A 20553-nucleotide genomic window follows, 5' to 3' on the forward strand; every position below is an offset into this window, starting at 1 on the left:
CTGTAAACAAGATAATTTACCCCCTAAAATGTAGATGAATTCTGCATCGGCCCTCAAAGCTATTCCTAATATGACGTCACAGAGTCGCGCCGCTCTGATTGGTTGAAATTTCGTTCGCGGGTGAGAATTGTGCACTGTTGTCAAAAAGGTCGATTTAAGTCAATTAAAGGTCGAAATGAGTAGTTTTAATGACGGGGTTTCATTTATAACGATGCCAGTTAGTGATTTATGTATTTTTACCCCCTAGGGTTTATGTGACCTTTAAACAGGTCACATAAACGTTGATTTCAAAAGTATTAAAATATGTGAAAATGAGGGAGTGAGTGAGTTTAGTTTTACACCACACTCAGCAATATTCCAGCTATATGCGGCGGTCTGTAAATAATCGAGTCTGAACAAGATAATCCAGTGATCAACAGCATGAGCATCGATCTTGTGAAAATGAAGTTATATGAACCAAGAATTTGACATGATGGAAACATATGGTCATAGAATGTATTTCCTACAGTGTTTGCATAAATTCCAATGGCGTATTATCCACCTTTTGATCCCGTGTGGGGATAATCTAGGGTTGGTATTCTTTGCGTTGATATTGGTATTAATACGAAAAGGTATTTAATCATAAAAACCAAAGCAATAATTCCTTATAGAATTCCATAGAATTATAAGGCCAAGGCATATGACAATGTTCAAGCATTCTCGTACCACACTACCCTTGTCAGTTTGAGCCAGAGGTCGCCATTTTGTTGGCGTGGCGAGTGTGACACTGGAGTCAGTTGAACTGTTCGTTGAGTGTTTCTTTCGTTTCACGCCTGAGTGTTTTTTTAAATATTTCTTGGCATTTTCCGGGCATGTTTTCGAACAGTACGAATGTAAAATCTTCATACGGTGGCTTCCAAAGTAGTTACAGTATACCTTTTGTAAGGAACTGTGTTCAATACGTCCTCGCCGTCATGAGCAGAACCAAGCCTCCCCTAAACTCTCCATACTAGTCACTGTGTTGTTCTAATCATCATTCCTTGTTAATCCTATATCTTCTTCAAAAGCATTTTTTCCTTATAAAAATTCACAGAATTATAAGGCCAAGGCATATGACTATTATAAAGAATTATTATGTAATTGTTAAATGCATCTCGTCACAGATACTGAGGAGTGTAATGCAAGTATCGATTGTGTTCATTATGTCTTCTTTTGAATGTTTTACAACCAAAGTGAGTTACACTCGTTCATGTGAGATATCTGAAGAATGACTGGAAACATGCATTTGTGAATTGTATATTTTAAATAATAGTTTTATTACAAAATGTGACATGAATTATTGAGGATATGTTTACACACTGACAGAAACATTTTACTAGGTATTCTAATCATAGGAGGTGAGGTGAGGTGAGGTGAAATTGGGTTTATCGTCGTGCTTGAGAATATTTCGCTCATATGACGACGTGCATGCGTGTGTATGTGTACGTGCAGCTGCTTGTACTAGCCCAGACTGAAGCTGGTTTTATAGTGCTAGCCAACTGAGATACCATGCCGCAGTGAAGCATGAATACCCCACTCAGACACATTATACTGACTCCGAGCCGACCAGTCCTTGTTGTACCCATTAATGCCGAGCGCCAGGCAGGGACCAACAAGTACCATATTTTAACGTCTTTTGGTATGACGTGGTCGGGGATCGAACCCGTGATTTTCCGCTCTCCGGGCGGACGCTCTAACCACTACACCACGGAGGCGATCTTCTAATCATAGGAGATCTTTCGGTACTATATTTAGACAGTCACTACATTAGTAACACAAACTGTATTTTGATAAGACAAGTTAAAACTTGGACATGGCTGCACAACAGAAATGTGTTTCCTGTTATGATATGACACGCCAGGTGACATCAACACAAGCATGATAATACTGTTACACTTGTCTTTGACACAAGGAGGTACGTTTAAGAACACAAAGTTGAAATAAAGCTTTCAAATTCACTTACATATATCGTGGTGATCGACAGTCACAATTGTCAAAAGTAGTGCTGCACCTTTTAATTGATCCGCATGTGAGCATGTTGACTTTGCCCGGGATATCGATGAACGACATGCTGTGAGCGTCTTACATAATATATAACTGTTACGCATTGAACATCCGCCATATAGCTGCAATACTGCCGAGTGCAGCCGTAAACAACCAAACACGTTACGCGTTGAAGTTACCAATAATGTTTGACTGTTCTACTGAAAAGGTAAGGATGGTTTGTCATTGTTTATTATTTTTTATACAGTTATATATTTCAGCATTTCTTACAAGTCACACATTATATAATAAGTAAAGGTTTCTATTTTTCGTTTTTATAATTAATTCACTTGTCTTAGATCTACTGATAATTAGTAAATGTACATAAAAGCCGGGTATGTAAACTATGATGAATATAAGTGTTTAACCCCAGAAAGATGATTGGCATTTTCATTAGGTTTGAACGTTATTTTTCGCAAAGTTTTCAGAGAACAACCTCTTACAATTTTCATGAACATCCTGTGTATAATGTTTTTCGCTATTTTTGTCCTCTACGCAAAGAAATCCGTTTAAATGGATATTCGAGGCTGATTATTCTCTGGTATTGACGTCTCAGATTTTAACAAGCAATGAGACACAGAATGCGCGACTAAACAAATCATTTTCATCTTATCTGACGTGCTAGCTTATTGCAGGTGGCAAGTTAAGTGTGACGTGGGTCACAAATAATCATCTCTTTGTGTCCTTTGGTCACATTAATAAAACAACACGTTTAAAGATATTCGGTACGTTTAAAGGAAACATGAAAAAAATACGCTTTAAAGACTACATTACCATTGTAATTGTTATCTGATTTGCACAGTCAATTATTTCATGTGATTATTTGATGCTTTTGCAACATGAGCTGACATTTTATATTGATGTGCTCATCCAGTTTACAAATATTCTGTGTTACAAAGTTTATGGTCCAGTGCATCGCTAATCGACTGCCTGTTACCTATTTCATACAACGGACCAGCCCAAACACTTAGAACTTAACAGAATGATTTTGATGAGGAATCCCCCAAAGAGTTTGAGAGAATGCTTCTAATGGAGTGAGTGAGTTAAAATTTAAAGTCACATCGGCAATATTCAGCCATATCGTGACTGACCGCCTCCGTGGTGTAGTGGTTAGAGCGTCCGCCCGGAGAGTGGAAGGTCGCGGGTTCGATCCCCAACCGCGTCATACCAAAAGACGTTAAAGTTTGGTACTCGTTGGTCCCTGTCTGGCGCTCGGCATTAATGGGTACAATAAGGACTGGTCGGCTCGGAGTCAGTATAATGTGTCTGAGTGGGGAATTCATGCTTCACTGCGGCATGGTATCTCAGTGGGCTAGCACTATAAATGATGCAATGATGCAATATACCAATCATAGAAACCAAAGTAGTTTAAATGAAGACATAATAAATAGATGAGCCAGATCATTGGGGATTCATAATGTATGAAAAGAATGGTTCGGCACCTCTGCTCCCTACCCACCACGGAGTGTCAACAAAGACGGTGGTATCCAAAATGCAAACACCAGGGATACAGGGATGATATAATCCTGCACATATGACTTGAATAGCTATATTTGTTTGCTAAATGTATCGTCAGGCTGGTTCTGCAATTTAGAACAATATAGAAACATACAGTATTCAGCGGTCAACATCACCAGATTGGCCCATGTGCCAACGCCTTCTGGCATAGGACTCTAGGCAAACATATATCATATAATTTAAATGCAAATTTTATTGTCACAAATGCACAATAATATGCAATAATTGCAATAAGAATGTTGATATGTGAAGAGCTATTAGCGTTACCCAGCACCCACCACGAGGAGGTTGCTCTTCAAGGGTGCCATCCTCACAAGAGAGCTCATTTGGAGTGATGTTTACCTCGACGTCATTGGGATTCGACGTCATGGAGAAAGGTGCATTTGGTCGGATGAGAGACACTTTTTATTGCACGTCACAGACGGGCGCGAGCGAGTCTGGAGGACCAAGAACAGAGCCTATGAACCTAAGAACATCAGAGCATCAGTTAGTTACGGGGGTGGATCTGTCATGGTCTGGGGTTGTCTCTCCCGTGATTGTAAACTGGATTTGGTAACCATGTTCGTGGAAGTCTCAGTGGCGACCACGACATCCGGGACAATCTGGATCATGTTCTTGTGCCGCATTTTGAAAACCACCCATCAGCCACTCGCCCTGTATTTATGGATGACAACGCCCGACCACATTGTTTCCGACTTGTGACAGTTTTTTCTCCAAACAACACTGTAACCAAACTTCCATGACCTGCTATGAGCCCGGATCTGAACCCATTGGAGCATTCTCGGGCATTCTTGGACGCTGAGTGCAAGCACTGGATCCGCCTTTACAAGATCTGTTTGGAAGCAACTTTTCGCCGGGAGTGGCAGCAGTTGCATCTAGACTAACACTTAGTCTTTGTATATATACTCTCCCAAAAAAGAAACGCATCATGAAAATAGCAATTTCATGTAGCAATGAATTAAAACGTGATTCATTTTACAAAAGGTCTTGCTCTGTTTATGAGTCCTATGGTGTTTATGTTTTGAAACATCACAACAAAAAAGCATCATCCGTAAAATATCCGTATTTTACAGCATGATTTTCAATTTCGGCGTGTAGTGTCACAGAATACACAATTCACATGCAATGCACGTGAAAGTTGGGGATCATATAGTCTCAATGATGGGTATAAAAGGTTGATCGCTGTCTGTCGATTATTCACTGTATTTGGAATATTGTTGACGAACGCAAAATGCCACGTCTAAGTGAAGCCAACCGTCATATTGCCATTGATTTGCTTGAAGCTGGCCAGTCTCAACGTACAGTTGCCGGACGCATGAATGTTCACCAAAGCACCATTTCACGGCTCTGGGAGAGATATCGCCGGCAGAATTCGGAAGCAGATGCCCCTCGTAGTGGGCGACCTCGAGCGACCACTGCGGCGCAGGATCGCTACATCCGGGTACATTACCTGCGTCATCGAACAGCTACGGCGACCAGTACCGCTCGACAAATACCCGGATTTAGGAGGCTTTCTGCACAGACAATCAGGAACAGGTTGAGAGAGGCTGGTTTACGTGCCAGAAGACCTTATTTTGGCCCTGTGCTTCGACAACAATATCGTCGACATCGAGTTCAATAGTGCACCAACGTTCAGGCCTGGAACGTACCGAATTGGCGTAGAATCTGGTTCAGTGATGAATCACGATTTCTATTGGAACGACGCGATGGAAGAATGTGGGTGTACAGACGTCGACGTGAACGTTTCGCCGACGCTTGCGTTCCCCAGGTGGACAGATTCGGCTGAGACAGTGTTATGATGTGGGGAGCGATCACCTGCCGCAGGAGAAGTGATTTGGTGATGATCCAGGGCAACCTGACAGCTCAACGGTACTGTGACGAAATCCTACGCCCACACCTCCTTCCAATCATTGATCGCCAGAGGGAGTTAGTTTCAACAGGACAATGCCAGGCCCCACACAGCACGTCACACTAGAGACTTCCTCCAGAACCACAACATCAATGTGCTCCCCTGGCCCTCAAGATCACCGGTCTTAAACCCGATCGAACATCTCTGGGATGCCCTGGACAGACGGGTGCGACGCCGTAACCCTCAGCCCCAGACACTTCAGCAACTCGCACAGGCACTACAGGCAGAGTGGGCTGCGATTGGGCAACACGAGATTCTGAGACTTATTCGTTCGATGCCTAGGCGATGCCGTGCAGTTCTGGATGCCCACGGTGGTCACACGAAGTATTGACTTCAGCGCCACCACACGTCTCCATGTGACACTCAAACTGACTTTCCTCGAGTTGGTGCCAAAGACGGATAAGTCTGCATTCCCAGTGTCCAATTTCGCTATATTTCATTGACTCATAAGCCTACATGATGTTTCAAAATATACATAAAAATACAGTTGAAATCCTATATGCGTTTCTTTTATGGGAGAGTAAATAATTTTGATTGTAACAAATAAACCCATTTCAATTGAAAAGGAGCCCAAGGGAGACCAGAGATTCCTGAACCTGAGGAACTCTAGACTTGCTTGGTTTAGGGCTTTAGCATTGCAGAGAGGGCTAGGCAGTAGGGAAAATAATGTGGTTCAGGGACTGTGAGACAGACTAGAGCGGACCCGGAGACTCACGACAAGCATGAGGAGGAGGGTCAAAGCAGTCATCCGTGCACAAGGTGGATATGCATGCTATTAACATTTTTTATGTGATTTGTTGTCTGAAGATGATTATTTTCAGACTGAGAGACACTAACCTCTCCCATTTTGGAACTCTGCATCCCCATAGTTGTACAGGGATACATTTTGTTGACAAAACATCGTTTTCATGTCATTTTGTAAATTAAAATATTGCAAATTTTATTATTTTGTTGTTATTGTTTAGCCCAAAATGTCAGCTTACAGGAAACAATGGCGTTTAAACTTTCAGTATACATACTAATGGTAATTCTACCATGGCTACGTGAAATGCTCGAATTTGATTGGTCAATCAATAAAATCAGACGGTATCAATTTGGATTGAAAATGCGTCAGATTTCACGGCGCTTCACTGCGCACGTATACAACACTGCCGCACTACTTCAGTTTGGCCACCAACATGACTAATATCAACACAACAGACGTGATGGAAATGCTGATGAAACATTTATTAAAACTCGAAAAATACAATTACTAGTCTACGATTTCTCCTCCACAATTATTAGGGAACCTCACTATCATAATTATTATCTTCTATTATAAAAATATTCAAACTAAATTACAATACACAGCTCCAAACATAAACAAACAATATCTAACATATAAATCAGAAAACCTTGTAAAAATACATCCCTATATCTATCCCTATTTGTGCGGCAAACCGTTCGTGAATATTTACCTACCTGGTAAATGGTATATTTGTTTCCGTTTAGAATGGGAAATTCGCAAGATAACGGTCAGGGGAAAAAATGTATGGCACTCATACTCCATCATGTCCCGTTGCATCGTTCAAAATGTCAAAACTGAACCACGAGAATTCCGCTCTCTGCCACATTCCCCGCAAGGCTGTCACTGCTATGTTCGTACACTTTGAAAAGCTTGGCCACAATCCAGTCCAAACTGATGAGAACAATGTTCCAAGGAATCCCAAGTTTGTCGCATGTACACAAAGCAGCACTGTCACTCTTTCGTCGCATGCCGGGGTGCAGGCACGTACGTGAAATCATGATCGACACTCGCCGGTCATAAAAATTAACAATCTTTGATGAGTTACAGGTCATAGGTCGATCAGAAAAGGATGTAGTCTGCGATTCTGCAGGGTTCAGGTTCGACAGTCAGTCAAGTATTTTCCACTGTCACTTCGAATTTCAACCTTTCGCAAAATGTAAACACTGGCTCGTCCGCCATTTCAAACTGTTGCGTAACTGTCTACTTCCAAGAAAATAAGTAGGTCAGACGATTCCATTATATTGTGGCCAGGGGGTTAGAGTAACATGGCACGTAAAACAATAGGCTGGTTTCGGTCGTGTGGAGTTGGGATTATATAAACCAAACTCTTAGGTATTACATTATTGCATTGAACAGAATATTTGGACAGAATATTATATACGTTGCAATGTTTAAAAAAATACGAACGGCACCTTCCACTCCCTTCACAGACGAGTTCAATTCGCCTCTCGCACCATGCCGGATTTCGCAGCGTCTTCCTTGGAAGGAAGGAGTTCGATTTTAAATCGGTTATGGTAGAATGGAGATAAACGTATTGTGTTGGAAAATTAGATGAATGTTAGGCAGAATTGATAGTCTCTAAATTAATCATTTGAAACCTCACGCTATCGGTTATCTCCTAATGGTTGCTCAGTTTCAAGACAATACGAAAAGATTGGGGGTTAGGGTTGGGTGGGGGTGGGGGTGGTTTGTTTGTGCTTAATTAAGTTCCATATGTATATATGAAAAACCACATAGAGGGGACACTTCTTCATTCCGACCAAGCAATATAAGCACTACACTTGAAGCAAAGTAGATAACAAGGGACAAAATTTAATCATTGAAGCTGGAACAAGGGGTTTGTCTGAATGTCCATGAATCATTAAGCAGATCAATTTAGGTGGATCAGGTCAGCATGGCCAGCATAGTCAAGGTCAATGAGAAGCTGCTCAACGAGGTGAGACTTCAGGGTACGAAGTCTAGAGTCTGTGACTCTGTATTTTCTCTTGCGGGCGAGTGCTCGTGGGTGACCTTCTAGCTGTTGCTGTTTCCTTCAGTTAGAGCAGTTTAACAACTTCATATATGTTCATAGATGTTTGGGACCCGTAAAAAGATCCGGGTTAGAATATTGATGTTCAGTAACCCATGCCTGTCGTAAGAGGCGACTAACGGGATCGGGTGGTCCGGCTCGCTGACCTGTTTGACACATGTCATCGGATCCAAATTGCAGTAGATCGATGCTCATGCTGTTGATCACTGGATTGTCTGGTCAAGGCTCGATTATTTACAGACCTCCGCAATATAGCTGGAGTATTGTTGAGTGCGGCGTTAAACCTATCTAAATCAGTGCAACACTTTAACCTCTAGATAATACCACGGTGTCGGCCCGGTAAAGCGACATTTCAATTTTTAGTATACTCGGTAAAGCGTCAAACTAAGTACTGTCGAGCATTGCCGGGAAAGCGTCAACAAGATAGTTCCAAAAAACACATCGAATTACCGTAAATGAGTTCAGCGTCCATGATGAAAAATGGAATATTGCTGAGTGCGGCGTAAAACTAAACTCACTCACTCACTCATAGATGTTCGTATGGTTTGTCGCTGCTGCTCTGTTGATGTGGTGGGGCCGTCCTCCATCTGTTTAGACCGACTCTCCTTGAAGGTCAATTTGCTATCGAGATCTAGGTAATCTTGGGAGCGTCTGGTGACGATGCCAGTACAGAATGTTGGAATCTCACCTAGAAGACCGTCTGGAATAACTTCATCATCGTAGATCTACTCCCAGTTGAAATGGAAACACAAACTCACCGTTTAATTTAATGACAACACAAATTTCATACACGCAATTGGATTATTCACTACTCCCAGTTGAAATGAAAACACAAATTCAATGTCTAATGATAAATGTTAAGTGTAAACACAGCCTGTATTGTTATTTAATTAAGCAGTTCAGACTGCACTGTGCATACACTAGCTTGAAAGTTGTCCGGTGTCCAGATTAACTCAGCTTAACTTCATAGTTCAGTGACTATAGCTAGAGTTTTGCGCGATTGGTCCCAACCTAACGGATTTATACAATCTTTTTTATATGATATTGATATACTGGTCCTTTCCGATTTGTGTTTTACTTTGTTAAATAAACAAATTGATTTATGATTGGATGTGAACTAAAACAAAGATGATTAAGTGTTCACCTATCAAAACTAATTGCTGTCAACGTAACCTGTTCTAGGTGAGGGGCGGTGGGGTAGCCTAGTGGTTAAAGCGTTGGCTCGTCACGCCGAAGACCCGGGTTCGAATCCCCACATGGGTACATTGTGTGAAGCCCATTTCTGGTGTCCCCGGCCGTGATGTTGCTGGAATATTGCTAAAAGCGGCGTAAAACAAACTCAGTCAGTCAGTCAAGTCGTCATATCCCAATTGCGTGGATTGATGCTGATGCTGATGATCACTGGATTGTCTGATCCAGACTCGATTATTTACAGACCGCCTCCCTATAGCTGGAATATTGCCGAGTTCGGCGTAAAACTAAACTCACTCAGTCAGTCGTTCTAGGTGAGATCGGGCGTTACCACCTTTCTATACATTACTTTTGCCGCTGTATAAGATACTGGTGTAGGTTGATGCATATGGACTCAGCACGAAATCCTCATGCCTGTTATAGCATGCTTAAAGCGCAGGACGAAGCTGGCAAAGTAGACTGAGCTTCACATGGTTATTCACATGCTTGGATTTATCAAGAATGCGGTAATGTATCGCAATCTATGACTTTGTTTAAACAGACATGTATAAATTTAGACATTCAATCTCGGTATGGGAAAGTTCAGTCATCTTCAATTCTCAAAACGTATTCTTCTCATAAAACCGTTTTTGAACAAGAAAAGTATTTAAGTGCAGATATTGATGGAGATTTTACTAAAGGACCTGCAAAGTTTAGATGTGTGTAACATACTCTGAAAATTAAAGAAATGCGTTTTAATAAATACACTGCGCATTCTGATTTATTACGTGAGCACTGTAATTTAAGAGCTATTGAAGATGAGTTCCATTTTGTTCTTGTTTGTCCTTTCTTTAAGGAAAGTCGAACAAAACTCGTACTTAATGTTTTTTGTTATTATCCAACACAGCAAAAGTTTAACTTATGTCCTGCACACATGTGAACATAATCAAAGGTTTAGCCATTTACCTGAAAGGAAACATGAATGTTTGTAGTTGATCTCCCACGCCAAATGTACATTTACATCCATATTTTGAATATGCATGAATTATTATGTATTGTACTCTGGGTCACGCTATTATTTGTAATTGTGCTATTTATTTATTTTTTTTAGTCACACGTGAACATGATATATTGGTATGGTATGGTATGGTATGGTATGGTATGGTGGTGGTGGAGGAATTGGGTTTAACGTCGTGCTTGAGAATATTTCGCTCATATGGCGACGTGCATGCGTGTGTATGTGTATGTGCGGCTGCTTGTACTAGCCCAGACTTAAGCTGGTTTTATAGTGCTAGCCAACTGAGATACCATGCCGCAGTGAAGCATGAATACCCCACTCAGACACATTATACTGACTCCGAGCCGACCAGTCCTTGTTGTACCCATTAATGCCGAGCGCCAGGCAGGGACCAAAAAGTACCATATTTTAACGTCTTTTGGTATGACGCGGTTGGGGATCGAACCCGCGACCTTCCGCACTCCGGGCGGACGCTCGAACCACTACACCACGGAGGCGGTCGGTATGGTATGGGATGGGATGGGAGAGAGAGAGAGAGTTGTGTATAGCGACGCAAATGTACGCCTCTGAAATAGTGCATCCGTACACGAGCCCCGTACCTGTATTTCACAAGGGGAAATTCGCTAACCTGAACTAGTATGTTTGTCAACGTTGTAAAATCCATGTAACCAATTATAGTCAAGTACAATTAGTGGAAAAAAATAACTGAACCTAAAATAAAATGGTTTTGTGTTGATATCATTTAAAATAGTTATGTACACAATACATAAAACTCCTCCCTTGGATGTTGATGCTAAGTGGTTTTTGGGGGGCAAAAACTATGAAAAACGGTATTTTTCAATTATATTTTTCTATCTGAAGAAAAGTCCAGAAAATGGTATATAATGTTCCAAAACATACAAATGAAATGAACAAAATAGTAAAATAATGAAAATTAAAATTGAAAAAAACACAACAAAACATGACATGAGGTTTGAACTTGGATTTTGGACACTCCAGTGCACAGAAATCGAGTAAATGAGAGTTATCTCCCCTTTGTTTATAATAGATTGAAGTAGCAGAATGGAAAGAAAATGATCTATCTTTTATAAAACTCAAACTAGATGAGGACATAGTTAGCCAAATAGATAATGGATTAAAAGACAGCTAAAAGTTACAATTAAAACAGATGATGAGGAGGACTGAGGTGATTTAGCCCCCATAATTTGCCCACAGAACTATGGGCACTGCGGTCGTGTAAGACTACGCACCTAGGTGATAAATTGGACGGTCTGTATCAAGATTTAACAGAACTTAAAGAAACATATGCCAAAATGATAGATTAGGAAATTATTATAACTTTTATATCTTCTATGCTATTAATTTTTAAATAATTTCAAAAGGTGATTGAAGGATAAGCCTGTTCTCTTTTAATTTTAAGTGGCAACTACATATTATTATGTGAGCAGAATTGAGTGAACCCAAGCAAATATTTATAGTATAATTACTTTTTATATCTGATTTGGAATCTCAGCAACATTTAAAAAACAGACTGAAATCTACATGAAAAAAACTTGAAATTGATTTGCATAAACTGGATAAATAACACATTATTTTAATGAAAAACACAATCAAAACACCCGCACCCACACCTACACCCACAACAAGAAGCGCTCCTACAATGTCATCACAATAGGAAATCGGCCGGGCCCTTTAGCAATTACAAACATCTGTTGATGACACGGATGACCAGCACATGCCTCGTGATGACACACATCGTAGTGACTTCTACGATAACATCTCTTTTGTTCCCTTTTCATTCCTTTCAAGGAATATCGATGGCCTAAAGAGCAAATTACGAGACTCAGATTTCTTAGCCTTCCTAGGTCAGTTTGACCTAATATGCCTATACGAGACTTTTCTTGATAATCTGATCACTATACCAGAGTTATCTGAATTTCACTTGTATTTTTGTAAAGCTCATAAATTGTCTAATTTTGGAAAGCTTTCAGGGGGTATCTACATGTTTATACGGAAGTCATTGTCACAATACTGTTCAAAGATACCTATTACGATATCAAATGTTATCTGTTTACGCTTAACCAAACATGTTGAATACCGAACGAGATATGTTACTCAATGCTGTATATGTTCCACCAGAAGGTTCAACATTCTGTAAGATAATACAAACATGTACCCTGTTTGATCAATTAGAAGAGTGGTTGTTAGACAACCCCAATTATATGACTGATTGTGATATTCATATCATTGGTGACTTTCACGCTCGTGTTGGAGATGGTAATCAACCACCTGACGCTCCAGATGATAGAAATGATCACTATTTTCCTGAAGATGAACCAGTACCTATAGACACCAGGTCAACTCAGGATGCTATTGTAAATAGGTTTGGGAATCTACTTTTGAACTTTTGCTATGTTTTTAACTTGTTTCTAGTTAATGGGCGTGTGAAAGGTTATGAACGAGGTCAGTTTATATTATTTCGTCCCCTAATTTATTCAAGTACTTTTTTAGTTTCAAAATATGTCATAGAATTGAAAGCAAACACATGCCACTGGTACCCAGTTTCAAAAGTGTAAAAAGCAATTATAATCAACAACTGGAAAATGATTGCATCCCAAAGTATAAATGGAATTCATGTGATGAACAAATATGCGTATGTAAGATATACTGAGTCAAAAAAGAAACTTCACATTCTTTCTTCAGGGCACAATAAAAGAACAAGAGATGGTAAGATGGTTAAATTGTTATTATTTCATTGCTGAGATCTGTGTGATGTACTCGATACACTGACAGTGCCATAATCAGTTCCAATAGGCTACACCGCCGTTCCATAACATGGGTATACAGAATGTCAAGTCACAAGAATAAAAATGCGAAATTTCTCAGTTCAATATCGTGTATGGCCGCCCCGCGCATTCACCACTGCCAAACACCGTCTCCTCATCGACTGCCTGATGCTTGTGAACATGTGGTTGGGGATTCTGCGCCAGTGCTCTTGCGAGGCAGCGCCAAGTTCCTGCAAATTCTGAGTTTGGTTCCTAAGACCACAAAGCCTTCTCCCAAGTGCATCCCAAACGTGCTCTATTGGATTAAGGTCAGGGGACCTCGATGGCCAGTCCATGTCGTTGATTCCAGCGTTTTGAAGGAAATTTCGTGTCAACATCGCGGTATGCGGCCGAGCATTATCATGCTGGAACTGTAGACCTGGGCCATGAGCCGCCATGAAAGGAACGAATTCAGGGGTGAGCATCTGGTCGCGGTAAGCAGCAGCTTTGAGGTTTCCACAGATGACCAGAAGTCGGGAACGGTCGTTCCCACAGAAAGCACCCCACACCATGCAACTTCCGCCCCCGAATCTGTCGACTTCCTGTACACAACATTGGGCATACCGTTCACGACGTCGTCTCCAGACTCTATGCCTGCCGTCCGCGAATCTGAGGGTAAACCTGGATTCATCGCTAAAGACGACTCGATTCCAGTCTCTCTGGGTCCATCGGAGGTGACGTTGGGCCCACAGCAGACGTTGACGTTGATGAAACGGCGTCAATATTGGCCCACGATATGGACGTCGAGAATGGAGATTGTCAGCCCGCAACCGATTTCAAATGGTCTGTGAGGACAGTCGACCTCTAAACATCTCAGCCCTGGTTCGTGTAGCCGGCAGAAATCTGTCACGTAGGTGACGTAGGACGATTTGACGGTCTTCTGCTCGTGGCGTCACACGTGGACGACACGACCTTGGGCGATCAGAAGTGGTGCCAGTTTGTTGTAGACGACCTCGCAAGTCATACACAGTACGACGGCTGCATCCCATTGCTCTTGCAACGTCAATAACTGATCTTCCCGCTTGCAACATGCCAATGGCACGTTCACGTTGCACATTTGACAATCGTGGAATTCAAGTACTGTTAGAACTGTGGTTTAAAAGTGTTTTTTTCAATTCTTGAGGCCAATGCAAACACGTGCATATGAAGAAAACTTTGATGCGAAGATCACGTGAACGACTATACGTGCAAAACCCGATTTGGCACTAACGTCATTTGCACGAGGAATAGATGGGTTTGAGTGGGTTTTGCTAACGTTTTTCTAGAGTCGAAAGATAGGGATCCCATTTTGGATACATAGATGTATCATCAGAGAAAAATTATTCATTATTTTTCAAATTACATTTTGTGAAGTTTCTTTTTTGACTCAGTATATATATGATAGAAAGCATGTACTAGACTAACTCATAGATGAAATTTCAATTGACATTAATAATGCTGTTTCCAAATTTGCAGATTGTGTATGAGAAGCGGCAGGTTGTATGAAAATGTCACCTCGATGTAAAACTAGACCTAAGAACTTCTATGGTAGTGATTGCCACAGGGCTAAATTAGAGGCAAGAAAGGGTCTTAAGCGCTTTAGAAATGATAGAAATGACCAAAATAGAAAAAAATATTGTATACTCAGAAATAAATGTAGGAAGTGGAAGAGAATAAACCAACAGCTAAAAAGCCAGAAAGTTATATAACTCTATGTAACATGTGGTAATCGCCTCCTTTTTTTTATTATGACAATTAAAAGGGGACCCCCAAAGAAATCTTTGTATTTGGGGTTTTGTCACTCTGTTACGGCAGCGTCAGCGTCATTGGTCTTCGTACATGGCCAAAGGGAAGTAACTCTCAGCAACCTGCCGCCTTATATGGTGTTACGTCTACGGGGTTCCCATCCTTGTTACCACGAACCCCGCTCAACTGGTTTTGTTGTTTCTCTCTTCCTGCAGGTAATTATCCCATAGATATTAAAGTGTTAATTGTGTTTACCATTCCTAAATTCCATATATGTATATATCAAGCTTGTAGAAAGTGTGGTAAAACTGGAATTGGTTAGGTAAACTCAGGTCAGAGCACATAATGTCAGGGACAGTGAGTTCACGTACAGCGTGACCTTCAAGATGTGTAAACAGAGTGTATTCGTTAAATAACCATTACTTATGGTTACAGATTAATGCTAGAGTTTGTTATGAAATTTGTTGTTTGTAAGAGAATTAACAAATTGTTGTAAATTTGAAGATTAGTTTATATTGCTAGTTGGAAAGATAAGCTGGAACGAGTTGTCTCCCCTACACTAGGTGGCGCTTAGGGATTCAAGATGGCTGCACCCATGTCAGGACTGGCATCTTACAAGCAGGCAACCCGATAGGGGCAACATCTAGACACAATCCTAAATCATTTTGGAAGGAACTGAGAAATATATCTAATCCCAGGAAACCACCACCCGATATTTCTGTTGAATCATGGTTTAATCACTTCAAATTACTGTATGATAAAACTGATCTTACTGATCAAGATCAAGATACTTTTGTTACATGTGCTGCACATATATGTCCTGAATCAAGCGATTTTGAGTAACAGATTTTGGATTCTCCAATTAAAGAAGAAGAAATTTTCGATGCTATTATTCCATTACATAAGAAGGGTGATATCCACAACCCAGATAACTGTAGGGGCATTTCATTGTTAAGTATTTTAAGCAAATTATGTTTAACAACACAATGGGCAATTTTCATGAATAGTTTGAGAGGAGGTTATCCTACCATAGATAACATTTTCACGTTGGTTGCACTTATTGAAAAATGGTGATTGTAAAATGAGAAAAAAATTGTTTGTTGCTTTCATAGATTTTAAAAAGTCTTTTGATTCAATAGACAGATTTAAATTATGGAGCTTGTTATCAAGCTACGGCTTGGGTGGGAAAATGATGCTAGCGGTAAAAGGTATTTACTCTTCCGTTAAATCATGTGTGCGATGTAATTCACATTTAACAGACTACTTTAACTGTCCTTTTGGTCTAAAACAAGGTTGTATGCTGAGTCCAATCCTCTTCTCTCTGTTCATAAATGAGCTTTCTACTGAAATTTCACAAAATGGAAAACACGGCATCCAGTTATTTCCCGATATGATAGAAATTTTTATGCTACTTTTCGCTGATGATGTTATTTCAGCTTCAGATACTAAATGTGGTCTTCAAAATCAATTACATATTTTAGCATTGTATTCAGATAAGTGGGGTTTAAACGTTAGCCTTGATCAATCTAATATTGTTGTATTTAGGAGGGGAGGTAGACTTAAAAGTACAGATGCATGGTACTTTCAAGGTAATAACTTAAAGATAGTCAATAGCAATAAGTATCTAGGTTTTCTATTGACTTGTAATGTTAGCCTGGACAAATCGTTATCCGATCTCTCCTTGCGTTGTAAAAAAGCATTAATGGAATTAAATGGCAACCTTAGAAAAATCGGTTCGTTATCACCGGATATCTTTTTCAAAATATTTGATAGTCAAATACAATCTATCCTATTATATGCTTCAGAAATGTGGGGATATAAAAAAATATGAATGCATTGAGAAAATACATCTTTCGGCTTGCAAATTATACCTAAACGTTGGAACTCAGACACCTAACGCTATTGTGTATGGGGAATGTGGCCGTTTCCTTATTTTTGTAAATGCAGCTGTTCGTTGTCTTAACTACTGGATTAAAATAATAACAATGCACAAAGATCGCATACCAAAGAAAGCTTATGAAATGTTAGTTAATCTCGATAACCTTGGCTATGAGACATGGGCTTCAAAAAATCGCTATTTGCTCTTTTCTTATGGATTTGGATTTGTTTTGTTATCACAAACTGTTGGAAATCGTGTAAGTTTTATCGGAATCTTCAAAACGCGTTTAGTGGATGTTTTTATACAAAACTGGAGATCCGATCCGATCCTATCTTTTACGGAGGTGTAGAAGACGCATACCATTTTACATTCATTTGTCCTAGATATGATGACTTACGTTATATGACAAATAACGTACATAGTTTGAAAATGCTCAGCATATATATAATGCATTCTTATGAACGAAGATGTAAGCTATTACAAGAATGATAATATTATATACCATGTTATACTTTTGTATTATTATATCATATCTTTATCTACTTTATCCATATTAACCTGTATTGTATGTTCAGATTACCCGTATACATGTATGCAGATGGGCGTGTATACATATATGCAAATTATAATGTATGAAACTGTATGTTTATGGGCCCGATGGCCTTTGTACGGAAATAAAGTGTTGATTCACTGATACTCAGAATATCTTCTGTTACTGTTAAGTTTTGCTTGTAATAGCATTCTCACCAAGCATGATTCTCAAATTTAATTCAAGTATACAGACTACGACACCAAGGGTATCCCTGTCACCCCTTTGAAAAGCTCTTGGTGTTCAGGGTCACCATCAGTATAGTTCAAGCCACCTGATATATCTTGTTCAGTTATTACTGTCTCTGACCCGTGAAGGTCCGGGTTCGAATTGATCTTCAGTAACCCATGCTTGTCGTAAGAGGCGACTAACGGGATCGGGTGGTCAGGCTCGCTAACTTGGTTGATATATGTCATCGGTTCACAATTGCGTAGATCGATATTATGCTGTTGATCACTGGATTGTCTGGTCCAACATGTGCATCATATTTCAAGGTTGGACCTTTTAGTACTCATTAGTTATAAATAACTTAAACATGTTCAAAACACTCAAATCATGTCCGTACCAATTGTTTTGAGGTTTAGTCACACTTTGACTTGACTATTATGACATTTTTACTATTATGTTTGTGTGGCAAAAACGATAGGCTTTTCAATGATCTCTTTGGTACGTGTCGTTTGTGAGTATTGTACTTGAAAAATACCAGTATGCACTCAGCCCCTCCAAAGAAAAGGGCTGAAGGGTACGAGGACACAGTTATAGTGAGTGAGTGAGTTAATAATATTTAACGTCACATGGGCAATATCTCAGCCATATCGTGACGAAAACAATTTATACAATAAAAAGTGAAAATATTTTGAAGATTAAAACCTGTCGACGATGGACAGTAAAATACTAGATAATCACAGATATAATATAAAACTAGCGAACAAAGCTAAAACATTCCAATTAAAGAAGACAATACAATAAAAAACACGGGCTATAGATCGCAAACAACTGATGGTACATCACCATACTAGGAACTATGGGGACTTACATTACTTTTGCTACCTGCATGGAGCCTAGTAGGCGACTGTAGGATAATTTAGCCGGAATTTAAAAGAACAAAAATACTACGTTTAAAAACTTGGTACGTGAACATTTTACTTTGAAAGATTTTGGGACTTACGTACCAGACACAGTTATATTTTCCTGAGATCAATAAATATGGATGTTACAGGATGTACTCAGTAATTGTAAAGACGAAACACATAGATCAATAACACTTAAAGCGACAGGGTGTACTCGAACATTGCAGTATTCAATGGCATGCTTTAAGTGGTTTTTGATAATACAGTTGGAAACAAACTATCGCAAGACATACGATGTTTTAGGCCCATATAACCATATATATTTGCATAACAATTACGTTTGTTGTGTATGGTTATATTTACCGTTGGGTGCACCATACATTGATTTTAGACGTGCACTTGCTACGATCAAAGGCGAGCAACATGTGCAGTACGAGTACAAGTTTCAGCAACTGTTCTTACACCTCGATAACTTGGAAAAATCAAATGATTTCGTTGTTGGCCCCCTCTACTGACAACAGTTAAAAAATGATACGTTGTTGGTATTCAGATTGCTAATGATTGCAATGAAGAGAGGTAACCTTCTTTAAACATAGCGTCATTTTGAGTTTATTCTTTCTAGTGCAATCTCCCACAGGTACAAATGGCACTCACGCCCACTCTGATGCTACTCAAATATCACGTTATTCGAACAGATAAATAACTTTTTTACCTTTTAGATTTTGACATCGATTCATTATTGAAATGAACCCTACACATTATCTACCTAATCTAAATTCCATACTTATTATTATTTTCAGTGGACGTTCATCTTTGGTTCCGCAACATTCATCGGCTGGGCTGTGACTTCGTTCCTTTGCCACCAGTCTACCTATCTCTTCTTGGGAACATCCGCCAACGTCCAAGATAATGGGCTTTTATGGGCGTCTATCATTACACTATGTCAGGTTACCATGTGCTGTCTGCTCACCGATCTACGTCTCTGGCGCCCACGTTCCACAGAGGCCAAAAAGATCATATGGGTGAAACTTTCCTGCCACGCGTTGGCTACCATGGCAACAAACTACAGCATGACGATGGTACATGCATCGTCAACATTCGCCATAAAGCTCCTGGAACCAGTAACCAGTGCCATTATTCAGCGTCTGGCTTTAGGAACACCTGTACCACCCTCCGCCTATATTACTCTTCCTATCATCATAGGAGGTGCTGTTGGTTTTTGTGGAAATTCTTTTAACACGCCCTTGACAGCTGCTGGTATTGCCGTGGCCTTCGCGTCCAACTTAATCCTGGCCTTCAGAAACGTGGCTATCAAACTGGAACAGAAGGACACTTCCACTTCAAACATCCAGCTGAGACCAAAGAGATTTGTCTTCAGCATTGCAGGTGTTTGTGTTGCCCTGGCTGTTGGCACTAACTACCTTACTTCACAAAAACGTCTGTCAACCTTGTTCTTATTCCTGGTTAACACCGGACTGTGCTCCAGCGTCTTCCACGTCATCTACTCCTACATCTCCACCAACATCGTGCTTCTCTACATGTCTGTAGTCAGTCACTCTGTCGCCAACATCTTTAAGAGGGTCCTCGTTGTGCTGATGCTTTACTCAGCAGGGCAAAGGATGGCAACGTTTGCTAACTTCATCGGACTTGGAATCTGTACCTTTGGTTTAACTATCTATGTCTTGGCCAAAAAAGAACACGCCCTCACCTCCATTATTAGTCTACCAACAAGTAAGTATTTCGCTATTTAGTAGCTGAAATGTAGAATTTCAATGAATATGAAAATATCTCAGAAATGGATTGCAAAACTGGAAGCATCATTTTACATACATGTTGACATTATATTAACTGGGGTCGTTGACATCTTCAAGCATTTGCTTGTATTAATGAGTTGGAACATTTTGGGCAAGTATTCAATTTCTATGACACATCTACTTCTTCAATGTGAGTACAGAAACATTACTACTCGTATG

At 40.0% G+C, this 20553-nt stretch overlaps 1 protein-coding gene across 1 annotated transcript; it reads left to right on the forward strand.

Moving 5' to 3' along the window:
- The first annotated feature begins 2173 nt into the window (after positions 1-2173).
- On the forward strand, positions 2174-20128 carry LOC124289805 (triose phosphate/phosphate translocator, chloroplastic-like). The gene is made up of 3 exons (XM_046726470.1): positions 2174-2230; positions 19381-19966; positions 20067-20128. The coding sequence occupies exons 1-3, from the start codon at positions 2207-2209 to the stop codon at positions 20126-20128; spliced, it is 672 nt and encodes a 223-aa protein (XP_046582426.1). The 5' UTR covers positions 2174-2206.
- Positions 20129-20553: the final 425 nt, after the last annotated feature.

This window comes from Haliotis rubra, unplaced genomic scaffold, assembly GCF_003918875.1.
Source record: "Haliotis rubra isolate DU_JTF1 unplaced genomic scaffold, ASM391887v1 Scf45, whole genome shotgun sequence".
NCBI classification, from domain to species: domain Eukaryota; kingdom Metazoa; phylum Mollusca; class Gastropoda; order Lepetellida; family Haliotidae; genus Haliotis; species Haliotis rubra.

Coding starts and splice junctions, on each gene's coding strand:
- LOC124289805 (XM_046726470.1), top strand. CDS start 2,207: ATGTTTGACTGTTCTACTGAAAAG. Junction 2,231..19,380: donor TTGACTGTTCTACTGAAAAG/GTAAGGATGGTT, acceptor TATTATTTTCAG/TGGACGTTCATCTTTGGTTC. Junction 19,967..20,066: donor ATTTGTCTTCAGCATTGCAG/GTGTTTGTGTTG, acceptor ACTGTGCTCCAG/CGTCTTCCACGTCATCTACT.